Here is a 15653-nt window from a genome sequence, read left to right on the forward strand (position 1 = left end):
AGCCGCAGCGGCCGGGCGCGGGGACGCAGGGTGTGTGTGTGTGTGGGGGGCGGTGCGGTGCGGTGCGGGAGCGGGGGCTCGGGGGCTGCTCGGAGCTTTCCAGTTTTCCACAGTTTCACAAAGTGCTTGCCACGTGTGTCTCTTGGAAAGTTTCTGCTCCTTCCGGGAGCTGCGTGCGATGGCTCTTTTTGGGGGTGCTACCCGCCGTGGTTTAGCGCCCTGTTTGGTGGTGAGAGTGGCAGCCCCGTGCCCTATGCAGTAGCCCTTATATATCCTCTCCCCAGCCCTGCTGCATTTGCTCCACTGCCCTTTGCCTGTTTCCATCTCCGTGTTCCAGCCACTGTTACCCGATTTCACAACTGGGTTGGATGAGGGTTGGTGGCAGCGTGCTGGCCTGGGAGAGCTGCTGCTCCTGTCTCTGCATTCCCTGCCCCGCTTTCCCTGCTTGCATGCAAACCTTCTCACTGAGGCACTTTATGTTCTGCACAAAGCATAGGCACTTACATTTATACCTTTTAAAGTTTGATATTTATTATGATAGATAATTGGAATAACAGATATTTACTCCGTTCCCTGAATTTGCAGATATCAGCTGGGAAAACTTAGATGTTCTCTCTAGGAACAAGAAGCTTCTTTACAATGAGTGGTGAGGTGCTGGAACAGGCTGCCCAGAGAGGTTGTGGATGCCCCATCTCTGGAGGTGTTCAAGGCCAGATTGGATGGGGCCCTGGGCAGCCCAATCTAGTATTTAATGTGGATGTTGGTGGCCCTGCATGTGACAGGGGGGTTGGAGATTCATGATCCTTGAGGTGCCTTCCAACCCTGGCCATTCTGTGATTCTGCAGAGCTCTGCATTTCTGTCCCCTCTGCCCACAAAGCTTTTTGTCAACACACCTCCTGCCGTCTTATTGTATCTCTAAACAGTTTCCAGCCACCCTAGGCTGGGGCAGGAGGCCTTCAGCATGCATATCTGTTCTCTTTCAGAGCCATCCTTTCTCTTCTTCCCCATCCCGGCAGCCTGCCGTTGCCTGCCCGCCTGGCAGGTCAGAGCATGTCTGGTCCCCTTGGACAAGACGCAGAAGATGGCAGAGCTGCTGAAGCTTGTGGAAGAGCATGAGGAGGGGGCTCCGGGGGCTCCTTCGCTCACTGACTCCTGCTTGGCAGACAACAGGCTCACTCTGGATGTTTATCCCGATGGCTGTTGTCGGCTGCTCCGGCTGTTCAAGAGGCAACCGGCAGAGGTGGTGCAGGTGGAGCTCCTCCGGCTCAGCAGTAACGATCACTTGCTTGACGCTGCGCTGATCATCCTTCCGTATCTGAAGCGCTTGAAGTCCCTGGTGCTCAAAGGTGAGTTCCTGGACCCATCACCTAGCTTCATGTTGGTGTTTTTCCATCTTTCCACATCTGCAGAACAAGCTGCCGTAGAGCTTTTTTGCTCCAGTGACCTCTGCTGGGGCATCGGCACTTAGTCTTGCTCAGAGCTGCACGCAGATTTCAACAAGAATCAGCTTCTAGACATTTATGTCCTTCTTTTGCCTCTACAGCTGCGTAAGGACCAGTTTTTGGAGCCTGCTTAGGTTGACGCTGCAACATTTTCTTTATCCATTCTCTAGAAGAAGAGCAATTTTTGCACAGCTGTGTAAAAAGAGGGAAATTAAAAAATGCTTTTGATAACGTTCGGCTCCTCTTTCATTTTTGTTAGTATAATGAGCTGCCCTTGCTGGGGTTTGTTCTGAATCAGTCCTAACATAATCCTTGCATTGTGTCAATGAGCATAGATTTAGCACACACCAGAGGAGGCTGTTCAATATTTTATAAAAGTATGACTCGGAGTGTGTGTCATTCAGCATTCTGTAATGACATACATCTGAATTATAACATTTCTTGATTTCCTTATCTCTTAATTGTAAGAGGGTCTCAATATGAATGATATAATTTTAGTATTAGATTGAGTCATTTGATCTCTGGGAGGTGAAATTTTAAAATCACGAGAGATAAAAGAATTCAGGGTTCCAGCTGAAAGCTCTCACGACTGAGCTTCATTTCTACACCACCACAGATTGCTTATAAAATCTCATACAGATCATTTTGTTTGTCTTTTCTCCCGCAGTAAGGTGAGGTTAATGGCAATACCTTTTATGATACTTGTTTTGTACACATACTCTAAACATCCTGAAGTGGAATAAAATAGTTGGACTGGGATTTTAATGTCCCAGGTACAATGTTTCTCTTAGATTGTTTACATTCTTTGCCATTATGTAGCATAACAAATGTTGCCCTCACAGGTAGAGTAGTAGAAGGAGAATAGGAGACAAAGAAGAGATGGAGAATTCTGGAAGCTTGCTTTTGTGTGTGCTTGACTTCTTTTTCCAAGGTGCAACCACCAGTTTGAGTGTCCCAAACTGAGGCACCTTCTCTCTCTGTGCTTTCATCCGGCCTACACAATACTGAATGAGTTGTTGGGTTCTTTTGCCACATTTTCACTGCTTTTCTCATCTGTCTTATAAGGGCAGGTCTCATTCCTTGGGGCTGTTCACTCCCTAACAATGTGGGCAGAGTCTGGAAGGTGTGTGAGGAAGTTCTTCCTTGTCCATAAAGCACTGTGTGTTGCGCACTGATGTAGGGACTAGGGGTAGAATGTTGAGGGGCTTGCAAGAGTGTGTGCCATTACACTGAGTGATGGTATGTGTATGGAGTGGCCTGGTTCTTTCTGAACTTTGCCCCACATGTGTTAAGCAGGGTTCTATGGGTTCACTGTAACGTCTGTTGGTTTCCCAGCAGATCTTCATGATTATACCCCTTTTGCAGATCAAGAAACGGAGTCAAGGTGCAGAAAACCTACAAAACTTTGTAATTAGTGCTGCACATTGTGATCAGAAACTCACCATCATCTTAGTCTCCATGTTATAGCTTCAGAAAAGAGTGTTATGTGAGGCTGATGAGATATTCTTGCACTATATTGACTTCTTCCCCCACTTCCCTTTGCACCTAGGTGGCCATGTCAGAGATGAATTTGGTTCATGTCAGCACGGTTCCCTGACAAGCTTGCCACCAGATATTGGGACCCTGAGATTTCTCACTCACTTGGATCTCAGCTTCAATAGTCTCTCCACCTTGCCCAGCTGCATCCCTTGCCTCACCAGCCTCCGCATGCTCTTGGTGAGCCACAACAACTTGGTGGCTCTTCCTGAGAACTTTGGCTCACTGAGCAAGCTGACTTTCTTCTCTGCTATGAAAAATCAGCTGAAGGACTTACCTCAGAGCATTGGGGAGCTGGCAGCATTGGAGGAACTGGATCTCTCAGAAAATGTGTTGGAACATCTCCCTGAAGAGGTTGGAAATCTGCACAGCTGCACAGAACTGGATCTCTCTGGGAATCAGCTATCAAGCATCCCAGATTGTTTAGGTACCTGTTTTCTTAGGTGGTAAGAAAGAGAGTCTGCTGAGTTTTTGATACAGGCTAGGGTCCCTGAGCCTTTTGCTTCTGTTCCCAGAATTGCTAGGACAAAGTGTCTGCTACACTAGAGCCAAAATGGGAGGGATATCCAGAAAAAACATGCTTGGTTGAGTCAGTCCCTGTGGGCATTAGGAGGGCATGGTCCATGCTTTCTGCTTCTGTGAATCAGAAAGCCTCCTAGGATTTTCATGCAACCTAATGTAGTTGGGTCTGGCCTGGTTGGTTTTTAGGAGCATCCAGAACTGGAAAAAAAAGAGCTGGGCCTTAAGAGGAGGTAAAACAGCTTGAAATCAGGCTCTGTGTGATGGAGCAACCCACTGAGCCAGGCTCTGAATTCCAGTGCCCAGCTTCCTCTAGCTTTACTGGCTCTTGACTCCTCTCTTTTTGCCCAGGAGGTGCCATTGATGCTGTAAAGCATAGAACAGAGGTGGCTGCATTGCCTCTCTGCTAGTTCAGCAGCCTTGCTTATTTTGGGAACTAAAGAGCTATTGTGCCTTTCCCTTATTGCACATGTGTGAGAGGAATGGATATCCAGTGCTGAAAGGCAGGAGTGTGTGAGCGTGTGGAGAGAGCTGATGTGCAATACAATTAACAGCATGGGTGGGGAGTCATTGCCTGTTCTAACCTGCAGGCAATTTGAAGTCTCTGCGGCGGCTACATCTTCACAGCAATCTTCTGGTGACAGTCCCTGCATCGCTCGCCAGCCTGCCCAATTTGTCCAGGCTTGATCTGCAGAGCAACCTCCTCCGTGCTGTCCCCCCTGAGATACAGACTGCACCATTTGTGCACCTCCGAGGCAACCCTTTAGGAGAAACTGAGCTGTCCCTGCAGGCTGGTAATTGCAAGGCTTCTGCTTCTGTGGGTTTGCCCAGCTGTTCTCTTGCTCGGCCCAGCATGGCATGAATGGGTTTGAATTAAAGAAGAGAAGCGGGGGGCAATCAGATTAGTGTTTATTTGTGTGGCGTTATTATTAGGTTGTAATGATTCAGGCAATTTGTTTTTATGAGCCTGAGCCTGTTCTGAAGGTCTCAGAGGTCCTAGAAACTGGCTTGCTAGTCCTGCTCTTTGGAAAGATTTTTCAATGAAAGTGAAAATTGGATTCGTATGAAACAGATCAGAAGGCTACACTAAGGGAGAATACTGTTTCTTGGACTTGGTGCATGACCTTCAGGCCATGGTGGCTCACGCTAGAAGCACAGAAGCAATCAGAGATGATTCAACTGTGCAGTTATCTCCTGCTTTGCCCTTCTTCCTTGGCTGCAGGGCAGCAGCCCTTTCTCTGAGATGAAGATGATGAATGAGCAGAAATCTGAGCAGAGTTTCACAATAGTGCTTACATTCACAACAGGCAGCCATAGGTGATCAGTCATGGTCCTGAGAGCTCTGGGTCTGGTAGATTTTCTATCTCCTAAGTTTTACTGGGGGAGAGAATCAACATTTCCAGTGTGCCCTGGCACCCCTTTGCTTCTTCCCATCCGCCTGCTGCTGCTGCTTGATCCGAAGCCCAGTGCTGTGTGGGCAGGGTTCCTTTACTTCTGTCAGATTAGGATTAAGCCAAAACTGGAAGGTAAATTCAACCTTTCTTGTCTAACTTCATCTAAATAACCTCTGCCTCCTCTTCCTACTGAAACCTGGTTGCTGCAGATGAATCCAGTGCCACAGAGCTACGAAGACTGTTCCTTGCACCAGAAGAGGATAGGTATGCTTCTTTACCAAGAACTTATATTACAGTAGTGTAACAAGGCCCCAGACAAGATTCTACATTGTAGACATTCTGTATGTGCACAGGCATCTTACTGCCTCACTAGGCCAGTCATACACAAGGTGGGAGATTTCTCTGCTGACTTTTTGAAGGGTCGGAATCATTGCAGTGTCACACATTCATGTATTTCTTCTGGAAGTTTCACAGTGACCTCTGAAGGTTGTGAAGTGTTCCTGGCCTGTGGCATCCGTTTCTACTTTCCACCAGAGGCTGCCTCTGACTCTCTGCGGATCCACTTCCGAACCTTGGCACCAGACCCTCGGTGGGTGAAGCTGAGACACCATGATGTCCTGCTGAGCAAAGTCCTGGAGTTGCAGCCTCATGGGGTCAAATTCCAGCAGGTGAGGGCAGACACAGGCTGTTGCTGAATGATCTGCCTATGCAGTAGCTCAGCAGAGTCTTTTGGGAGTCTTTTGGGACTGTAGAGCCAGCTATCCTTGTCACTGCTATTTGTAAGTAGCTGCAGGATTTACTGTCAAAGAAGCTGCACTGCAAAGACTCAAAGAACATATCTAACTTCCTTGGTACTGTGCTGTTCTGGCTCCTTTTCCTTCCCAAGTACTTCTGCTTGAGCTAAGCTATAACCTTCCTTGTTCACAACCCTCTTTCTTCATGATTTTTAGCATTTGCCCTTAATCTGCAGGGAAAATAGTTCATGTTGTTCCACAAAAGTCTGATAGTGTCATTTTCATTCATGCTGGTAAATACTTACATCACCAGCTCTGTCATGGGTGACAGCTATTCACTGGAAAGGTTACTTTGCCATTTCTGCCCACAGGCTGCTTTTCCTGCAGTCACAATACACAGCACATCAGACGTCTCCTGTCACCTCTCCTGAGGCTGCAAGACAGAGCAGATTCCCATCTCCTGCTCTACTCCCTGCCTATGGGCCTTGCTTTTCCTCTCCTTGTTTCCCCAAGATGCCACTGAGCAGAGCTAGGCTTGATTTGAGGCTTTATGTTGGTGTCTTACGGGACTGCTTTTGTGCCAGGAGGTAGAGATCTGGATGCCATATGCCTCTCCAGAAACTCTTCACAAGCGTGAGGTGGTTGTTCGGACCTTTAGTGGGCAGAGCTGGAGTGACCTGAGAACACAAGTGGAGAAGAGAAGGTCAAAGGTAAGCAGGCTGGAATGACTGGTGACACACATCTTTCCTGTCACTCTCTTTGTTTTTGCCCAGCCATGGGGGAGTCTGCTTGAAATATCTCATGAGCTGTGTTTTGACTGGCTGCTATGAGATGGAGTGGATTTCAGCTGTAGGATTCCTTTCTTATGGAGGTGTGTCTGCTGGAGGTGATGACTTGCTACTCTTTCCATCCTGGTGCTCTTATCTGTTTTGGTGTTACTGCCTCTATTTTTCCTGCCACTATAGTGTTGTGTGGTATGCCCATATGTTTTCACTTCTTTCCTGTCCTCTGTTACAGAAGGACGTGGCTCGCTGTAGTGTTCTTCACTTCTCCTGGTTCCTTGTTGTGTCTCGACTTGTGCAAAATGAATGCAAAGTGTCAACAGAGGGGACATTACTCTTTTCCAGTGTGGATCCAAACATCAAAGTGACCTTCCCTCCTGGAGTCACTGAAGAGACTCGCAGTGTCAAACTGCAGGTATGTATGCCTAAAAAAAGGAGTCCTGGTCAGCCCTTGGTGCAGCTGCTAACCTATGTCAAGCAGCAAAACACAGGGTGAAATGTCTGCCCTAGAGAAAGTAGTGTCTGACATGGATGCCTCATGGGCTGACCCATCTCCTAGCACTTTCTGCCTTAGTTTTCCTGTCTGCAAAATGGGCTGCTCTTCAAGCTGCCCCCTATGGGAAAGTGGGTTTCCTTGTGGTGCTCCCCCCTGCAGATCAGCACGAAAATATCATGAAGAGAAGTATCGTTTGCTTCTTGTTCCATTACAAAATATACTGAGCCTGGCAGAACAGCTCAGCAAGTGAGGTTTGGAGGGATTATTTATGCAGATATAATTCTAGAGCAAACCCACTAAAATTAGTTGTTCTGTAAAGTTAGTGGATGCTGCTAAAGTTCATTATGCTTCCATTTCCCACTGTGTCCTGAGCCAAGAGCTGCATTTGCTTGCTGAGTGCTTGGGGGTGTTCTGTGGGAAATGAGGGGATTTGGGTGTCTGATTTCTCCTCTCTCTGTGTTGCATTCTATGCACAGGTTCTGCCAGTCTCTGCAGAAGAGATAGCGGAACTCACAGCTGATGCAGAATGCAAAGCCAGTCCTCTGCTCTGCCTCTCCCAGGATTCCCTGGTAGATTTCCTCACGCCTGTGAGAATTCAGCTCCCGCTCCCACTTGGGGTCACAGGTCAGTTTATTCTCAAAATTGGAAAATAGAAACACTGTGTGGAAAATAGTAAGCGGCAAGCTGGGCATTTTGTTTGACTCGACTGTTAATAACCAAGTTTTTAGCTTTGTCTGCAGAAGCAGCAAGGTACATTTGTGTGGTTGGTGCTGGTACAGAGTGGTGAGAGCCGAAGGCAGCTGAATTAAAGAATTAAAGAATTCTGCTGTATCCAACATCTCTTGATCGTTGTTGTCCTTAGGGTCAAACTTGGATTGGTCAAGGCTGCATCTTCTTTGTGGGGATGTGGAGGGCCAAACTTGGGATGATATCACCAATGAAGTGATGCTGGAACTCACTCATCTCTGTGCAGTATTTGAAGTCACCCACTTCTCCTGGTAAGTGCAGGTTTAATCCTGAGGAAATTACGGGATATTTCTCTGTCTTGCTTTTCCCAAACCCCAACCATGAGTTATGCCATTAGTCCTACCTATTTCTCTTTCCCTTTGCAAGTCAGATCCAACTCAGCACTTTGTCTCTACCCAGAGTTTTTTTACCTACTGATCATAACCCTGATCTCTTTGCCTGTTGTGTATTTGCAGTGGAGAAAAGCTTCTGCTCCCCTTGGAATGCTCTCAGTTCCTTGTCTGGCAATGCAGAGAAGTCCAGATTTGCAAGCATAGTGTCTTTAGAGTAAATGCACTCAATTTAGTGCTTCCCACACTGAATCTACAATCCCTCAGCTGCAGGTTTCCAGACCACACTCCTCTCAGCTCCCAAGTTCTCCATTTCTTTCTCACTACCGTCAACCTTCTTCACTTTAAATCTTTCTTCACTTAAATCTTCACTTTATCCTTCACCCTCAGCCTGAGTACTTATATGCTATGAGCCAGAATCAGAAGATAAGAAAGCTGCTGAAGCATGTTTCTCCTGTGAAGAAATGATTACTAAAGACCCAAACTGTTGGCAATCTCATGAATATGAACCAACTTCTCTTCCTAGGCAGGATCCATCCTTTTTCTTAATTCTTTATCTGACAGGTACTGGCTGTGGTACACCACCAAGACCTACATTGGAGGCATTGCCAGGAAAGTTTATGAGCGGTTACGTATGTACCAGGTGAACTTCATTGCTCTGCAGAGGAAGAAGGACCCCGAGCAAGTCCTGCTACAGTGTCTCCCCAAGCACAAGGTCTGGTATAGGTTGCATTTTCCCTAAGCTCCCTGGGCCCTCTTTTGCAGGATGCAAGGGCAGTAATGTACCAAATGGTCTTGTCACTGCCCCAGGGTCATGGCTGAGGTATGCTGTTACCACTCCGTGTTAGTAGTGTGATACTAGTTCACTGGGAATCAGGGGAAGGAAGACTCATTCTATGCACTGGTGGATGCCATGCAGTGATTTTCTCTGCAAAGCTTGAAAACAGGGCTGTTAAACTCAGCTGAGCCACAGTAACTGGCCTTGTGAATAATGTTAGCCTTCAGAAAACATGAAGCAAAATGTGTTGGCATAAGCTTCACTTACAATATTATAGTTGACACGTTACTTGTCTGCCAGAGGTGAGTAGTGTGGGCAGCAGCAGAAGCACTGCTTTCGTTTCTACTGAACTGCTTAGAAACGTTGCTTTTCCCAGTGTTCCTTGCTGTTTACAACACAAGCAGTGGAACCTCCTTAATATGCTTCTGTGCAATATCTGATTAGTTCATGCTATGCAGGAGGGCTGTTTGAGCTAAGCTGGCTGGTTTAGTACTGAAGGATAGGGCAACACTCACTTTTCTACTGCCTCTGTCTTAAAGTTATCATCCCTCAGCAGGATTACTTCAGATATTAGCAAAGGAAATGTGTATCTGTGTTTGGAGAACTTATACCTTGACAGTGCAGGTCAGTGAGGCAAGGGTTATTTAATCAGATTACATCTTACTAGCAGAGCCTGGCCTGCATATTCCAAGCCTCTGTATAATCCTCTGATTTGATTACTTCCTTTTAATTTATTTGTTCTCCTGTATTGAGAAGACCTGTGGGCATAAACAACTGTAAGGGTTCCTGATATCTTGGATATTGGGCTAGAATTCTGTTTCACAGAGAAGGCACCAATGGCACTCTCAGTGAGATCAGGATGCTAGGGGTCTGCTTTCTTGCCAGAGATGGTATGGGGTAAAAGAGAAGGTTTACTGATACAAAGAAAAATAGACACACTTGCAACTGCCCCGAGACCCCAGGTCTTGCAGTGTTATTCCAGGCTGCATTACCTAAATGAGTTCTCTGGTGTCCTGAGCTGTGTGCTCTTTTACCATGTGACTTTCTGCAGAGAAAATGTTTTTGGTGACATACTATGAGAGGAGAATGGTAGCAAGTAAATCCCGGTCTTTGAAGGCTAACGACCTGTTAAAAAAGACAGAGATGTTGCTGATGATTTTTTTTTTTTTCCTGTAGTAAACATGTCTGACATATAGGATTTGGGGCTTTGTTCATTTGTTTACATCCTTTCTGTGGAAAATTATTTTTCTAAATTGAAGGTGAGCGAAGGGAACATTATAGGCGTAGGGATGTATGGGGACAGATATTTGCTTCAGACCAAAGGTGGGATCCTGTTTGGTCATCTTTGCCAGGTTGACCCAGTGCTGAAGAAGCTGCAGGACCGCTACCGAGGACCTGAGCCATCTGACATGGTGGAAATGTTTGAAGGAGAGCAGTTCTTTGCAGCTTTTGAGAGAGGCATCAGCATCGATATGGGTATGGTAGTGCTGGGCTCCTTTCTGCTCCTGCCTCTCTGACTTTCCTAGCTCCAGGCCTGTTTCTTCTGGGAGCTCTATGCCTGGTGTACTTGCTCACCCACCGCTCACCCACAGGCCATGGACACTTAGTCTGTCACATTTTCTGGTCCCTCAACATTTGTGTCTACGTTTCCCTATAAAAGCACTTTTTACAGGCTTATGTTTCCTGTCACACTGCTGTAGCCTTCAAGAGGCAATATCCCTTTAATTTTATGACCTATCTGTTTCCTGCCACTAGTAATGCCCTTTTCCTGGCATCTCAGACAGTGCGCTCAATGCCTGTAGTGATCTAACTCATATTGTTTGTTTCTAGGTGAACATATAGAAAGAAGTCTTTCTTTTTCTTTTTTTTTTTAACTCTGAGAAGGTATTTCTGAAATGATCCAGAGCAGCGAATTCCTATTACCAAATGTAAAGTGTATCTCTCTCTTGCTTCTTCTATATTCCATTAAGAGAGAAGGAAAAGAAGGAGCAAGGCCAAAACTCACAATGACTTTTTTTATGCCCCACTGTGACTAGATGTCTTAAAGCTGCAAGCTCAGACATTTTGGAGGAGGGACTTGACTCTATCTGCATGCCTTTCCTAGCCTTGCCTTTCATTCTTGAACTTGGTCTCCACCTTGTGGCCATTCTCCTTTTTCACCCGCAAGACTTGCTTTCTGCGCAGCCAGTTTTCTGTTTGTACCCAGAAATGATATGGGGATTAGCATTCTTTCAGATCTCAGTAGGAGTGGATGGTAGCAGAAGAGCTGCTGGTGGATGATGGGCTGTCGCCTAGGCTTGAAAATAAGCACAATTTTCAGCACAAATTGAGTGTTGTCTGCTTCTCTGGTACAGATCGCCCTGACTGTGTGGATGGACGTCTGTCATTTATTTTTTATTCCCACTTGAAGAACATGAAGGAAATCTACGTGACTTCCCCTGTAGACAGAAAAGGCCAAGCTGTAAAAGGCCAGGTGAGCAACAATTGACACTGACATTTTGTTTCCTTCATCATTATCATCATCATTGCTTTTATTGTGCTCTGCACTTCATTGACTATACCTGGAAGGATCACTCATCAGGATAGCTCCCTGACTTTACATTCCTGCCATTAACCCTTGGGGTGTTGGCAGAGTCCAACCTTTACAGCAGAAACTTCAGTGCCCCTCCCAGTCACACTTAATTGGGAGGCCTTGTTTATGGACTGAGGATAGATGAGTTTCTCACCTATGAATTCATTCTTTCTCAGGCAGAAACATTATGGTGCAAACAGATCTGCCTGCTGCGCTTGAATCTGAGTCTCACTGCATGCTTTCTGTTTGCAAAGGTCTCTTTCTACCGAGGGGCAGTTCCTGAGAGCATTCCTGAAGATGCCAGCAGGAGGAGAAGAGGACCAGACTCTCTCTGGCTCGCTACTTTACCAATCAAACTGCCTGTGAGTTACTCTGTCTCCTAATCTATATGGGAAAGAGCAGGGCCTTCCTACTCAGCCAATTTTGTCTTCCACTATGACAATGGATGCAAGGACTGATTGCAATAAATCATTGCCCATCTAAATGGAAGAAAGGAAAGTGTCTTCTCTTCTTTTTGAGATATTTTTGCGTGCAAAGGAAGTTTTCTGTAAATAAAATGGAGAGTAGAGTTGTGGTGATAGATCACTGAAACATAGCCAGACACAGTTCCTTGAATCTTCTTATATCAGAGTTCTATTAGATGTGCACAGGAATCTCCCACGTGCATTCTCTTTGTCATGGTGGAAATATCCCACTCTCCATGACAACTTCTCAGAGGAGAAATATGAATAACTGGGAGCAGTCTTCAACTTGTGCTCATCTCGCCAGTCATGGCACTGGAAGGATGCATGATCAGGGAGGGTGGATCCTTTGAATGTATGAAGAATGTGGAGGAAGAGGAAGTGTCTGTTTTGTTTATACAATTCTTAGTCACTCAGCTTATGCTGGCAATGAAAAGAATGGCCTAGGATGAGGTAGTTACAAAGACTGGTCCTAAGTGTTCTGGTATGAGCCACTGGCTTTTAAAGGGCAAGCTGTGTTTTACAGTAGGAAAGGCACTTCATTTTATGAAACTTGACCATTTTCCAAGAAGCTTAAAGCAATAAATACATGTGTAGTCTGAATGCTTCACTTCGGACTGTGTACATGATCCATTTCTGGCATATGCATTGTCAACTGGGAGTCTAGTCAGAGAATATAGATGATTCTTTAAAAAATGCTCTGTAAAGCATGAAGAAAAGATACCAGTACGAGCTGTGACTATGAACATTATGATTTTATATTTTTCCACGGCACTGAGGACTGCTGATCACTGCCAGTGTGAGTGCTCATTGCTTCTTACAGCTGTCCCTTCAGCCCCAAGTTAAAATCTTCCATCCTCCCAATACAAGACAGAAAATTTCAGTATGGAGGCTGAATGACTGCTGTCCTCTATGAAAAGAATTTTCTTAGCAAGTTCTCTTTCTCGCTTCTCTTATACACAGAGATTGAAACCCCGTTGGGGTGAGACCTCCAGTTCATCAAATGGCTTCTCCTTTCCTCCCTTGAACCTGGGCAATGCTGAGACTGGCTACCTGACACAGGCAAACCTGCTGAGCATCGCCAGGCGTGTGGGAGCTGACTGGCAGACCATTGGCCTGAACCTGGGCTTGACCTATCAACAGATTGAGCGCATAGGATACAATAACAGGTAAGATGGGACACAAGAATCAACAGCACACGTAGCTCAGGACAGTAGGATAAATTAATGCCAGTTTTTCACTGGTGTTGTTTCACTGGATAAAAGATGGGTTAACCAACAATTCTTCTCAAAGCACTACATTTTTCATGGAAAACTGATTATTTTATCTTGTTGTTATGAAAAAAAGCTTGATGTTTTAAAACAGTATTTAGAAATAACCAGTCTGATGAGCTTTGTAGTTCAGATGCATCACATTCCTGCTTTGTTCTCTGATCTGGCTTCCTGGCTGGACTCCATCTTTGACAGTGGGCCGTAAACCATGGTTAATTGTAAATATCTATATTCAAAAGATCCTGACCAAAAAGTCAAAAAAGTAGGAGAGAGTGTGGCTCATTATGACTGACCTACTGTTCTTATGGAGGAATTACATTCCAAATCAGAATGTTTTGATTTGAAATTTCTGTTAGAGAAAGATTCTGGGGGGATTTTAGTGCAGGAGCTGCAACTCCTGTGTGATGGCTGGGGAGAAGACAGTCCGCTGAGAACTCTGTGTCTGGATTACTTTATTGTGGAGCTTCAGCTCTTGGCTTGAACTCAGGTAAAGCCTCCTTGGATTGCCAGTCAGGAGAGAGTGTCTTGGTTACTTCCCTGCTTTTCTTTTTCTTCAGAGAGGACCTTGATAAGCAAATCCTGGACATGCTTTTCTCATGGGCCCAGCAAAACTCAGAGGATCCTGACTGTGTGAGCAAGCTGATCAGGGCCATGAAAGAGAGTGGCCGCCAGGACATTGCTGATGAGGTCGAAACCATCATTGAGCTGGGACGGCAGAAATACAGGGAGTCCATCCGCCGTGTGGGCTTGGAGCAGGAGAGCAGCACTGAAGACTCTGCGATAGCCATGACATAGCTCCTAGCAGAAGGGAACGGGTTTTGTTATAGAGGAATCTTGAATTCAAAACAAAACCTAAGGATTTTTGCTCCAGCACCTGCCAGGCTTGTTAGATGAGACTTGTACGCTGGTGTCTTTGACAGACTTCCAGTTTTATTTGACAAATATGTGCAACTCCATAGTCCTGAAGAGGCCTTAAATTGCCTGAAAGTGAATTTTCCCTTGCAGTTTCCAAGAGAGATTCCTCACATCCTCTTTGTGAAATGTGCCTGTGTACTAGTAAAGAAGTTTGCAGAGCTTTGTGAAAAGCATGATATAAATTTCCATTTTAGAAACTGGTCTGGCCAGCTGTAACATTAGCACTGTTGTGGAATTGGCATCAACTGTGCTGAGCAAACTTCCCTGTTTTGTGATCTGAATACCTTGTAAATGGCTGTAAGCATTTATTGCTTTTTAACTGTGCAGTGACTGACTACTGATGTGCCCTTCTCTTCCTGTTACACATCTCATAATATGCCTCAACTAATGGCCCACTAATGGCAGTGGGAAGTTGCACACAAGCTGTTTGGATGTCTACTGTAATCTACGTATGTTCAGCTCATTCAGAATAGGTTTGGATTCAGCATATCCCACTCTCTAAGCAGTATTTAAAGGGATATTCTCAGTCTGAAAGCTTGTATTAAAATGTCAGCTTGTAACATCCAAAGTCAACCCACAACTTCAGATCTGGTGCTTTCTTCTCCTTTTTCCCCAGTGAATAATCATCAGTGACCAGATGCTGTATTTCTGACATGCAAACGATGCTATTGAAAGAGGGGCATAAAATTATTCCTTTTTCTTAAGACATTCTATCATCTCAGGCCATGGAGCGCATGGAATGAATGCTACAACACTGGACAAGGACTTTTAGACTTGAGCTGTAGCTTTGGGCCTAGGGACTTACTCAGAGCTGATCTCTTAGGCCGTGCTGCCCCTCAACTTTTGTGCTGGGTTTATATCAGCAGTTGTCTTTTGAGTGCATGTAACCTCTGGTAGCGTGTCATAAGTTCTTGCCTGGAATTTTGATGTATACCAACAAGGTATTTGTTTTTAACTCCAGTTCTGGAGAGATGCATTCGGGCATATTGCTCTCATTGGAAATAAAATAAGCACTTAATTGTTTCATGTCTCTGCATGATCTGCTCTTCCATTTGAGGTACGTTAGACAGAGCTGGGTCCCTTTATGCCTGCTGTCAGAAATACACTGGTGAGCTGGACAGTGCTGCATGGAAATGAGGAGAAGAGCTCTTGTTTGAGTACTCTTGGCTGCAGGACAGACTCCAGCTGAGTTAATGGTGTCATCACATGTCAGCTTTGTTGTGCTAAAGAGGAGCTAACCAGGAAACACTTTTAGGGTATAAGCTTGAAGGATTGAAAGTATGACTGAGGCTCATGGGGAGCAGATAAAGGCAGCATCAGTGCTGCTGGAAGAAGTGGTGGGCTGATGTAGGAGATAGGACAGGAGCTAGACATGCCAAAGCCTAGGCGGTGTCATCACAGCTTGTGCAGATAGCATGAGAGGGATGTTAAGTAACTACCTCAGAGATGTATCATTATCTCCAGTCTGCTGCTGCATAGCAGCTGCTGGGCTGGGTGGCCTTGGTGGTAGTTGGTTTTCTCCTTGCAGCGACAGGGGAGATTTAGGCTGGACATTAGGAAGTACTACTTCTCTGAAAGAGTGGTCAGGCACTGGAATAGGCTGCTCAGGGAGGTGGTGGAGTCACTGACCCTGGAGGTGTTCAAGGAACGTTTGGATTTTGTATTGAGGGACACGG

General features: G+C 45.6%; 1 protein-coding gene across 2 annotated transcripts; it reads left to right on the forward strand.

Moving 5' to 3' along the window:
* Positions 1-6: 6 nt before the first annotated feature.
* Positions 7-15000, forward strand: PIDD1 (p53-induced death domain protein 1). Of its 2 annotated transcripts, XM_031553463.1 has the most exons (16): positions 7-30; positions 985-1347; positions 2993-3406; positions 4089-4292; positions 5102-5156; positions 5359-5560; positions 6211-6336; positions 6644-6823; positions 7381-7528; positions 7767-7902; positions 8545-8695; positions 10111-10234; positions 11113-11231; positions 11585-11692; positions 12755-12960; positions 13620-15000. In XM_031553463.1, the coding sequence occupies exons 2-16, from the start codon at positions 1083-1085 to the stop codon at positions 13855-13857; spliced, it is 2676 nt and encodes an 891-aa protein (XP_031409323.1). In that variant the 5' UTR covers positions 7-30; positions 985-1082; the 3' UTR covers positions 13858-15000. The 2 variants fall into 2 exon arrangements, with proteins under 2 accessions (XP_031409323.1, XP_019470975.1); XM_019615430.2 differs by lacking the exon at positions 7-30 and having other exon boundaries at positions 784-1347.
* Positions 15001-15653: the final 653 nt, after the last annotated feature.

The sequence above is a fragment of the Meleagris gallopavo genome, chromosome 5, assembly GCF_000146605.3.
Source record: "Meleagris gallopavo isolate NT-WF06-2002-E0010 breed Aviagen turkey brand Nicholas breeding stock chromosome 5, Turkey_5.1, whole genome shotgun sequence".
Lineage (NCBI taxonomy): Eukaryota > Metazoa > Chordata > Aves > Galliformes > Phasianidae > Meleagris > Meleagris gallopavo.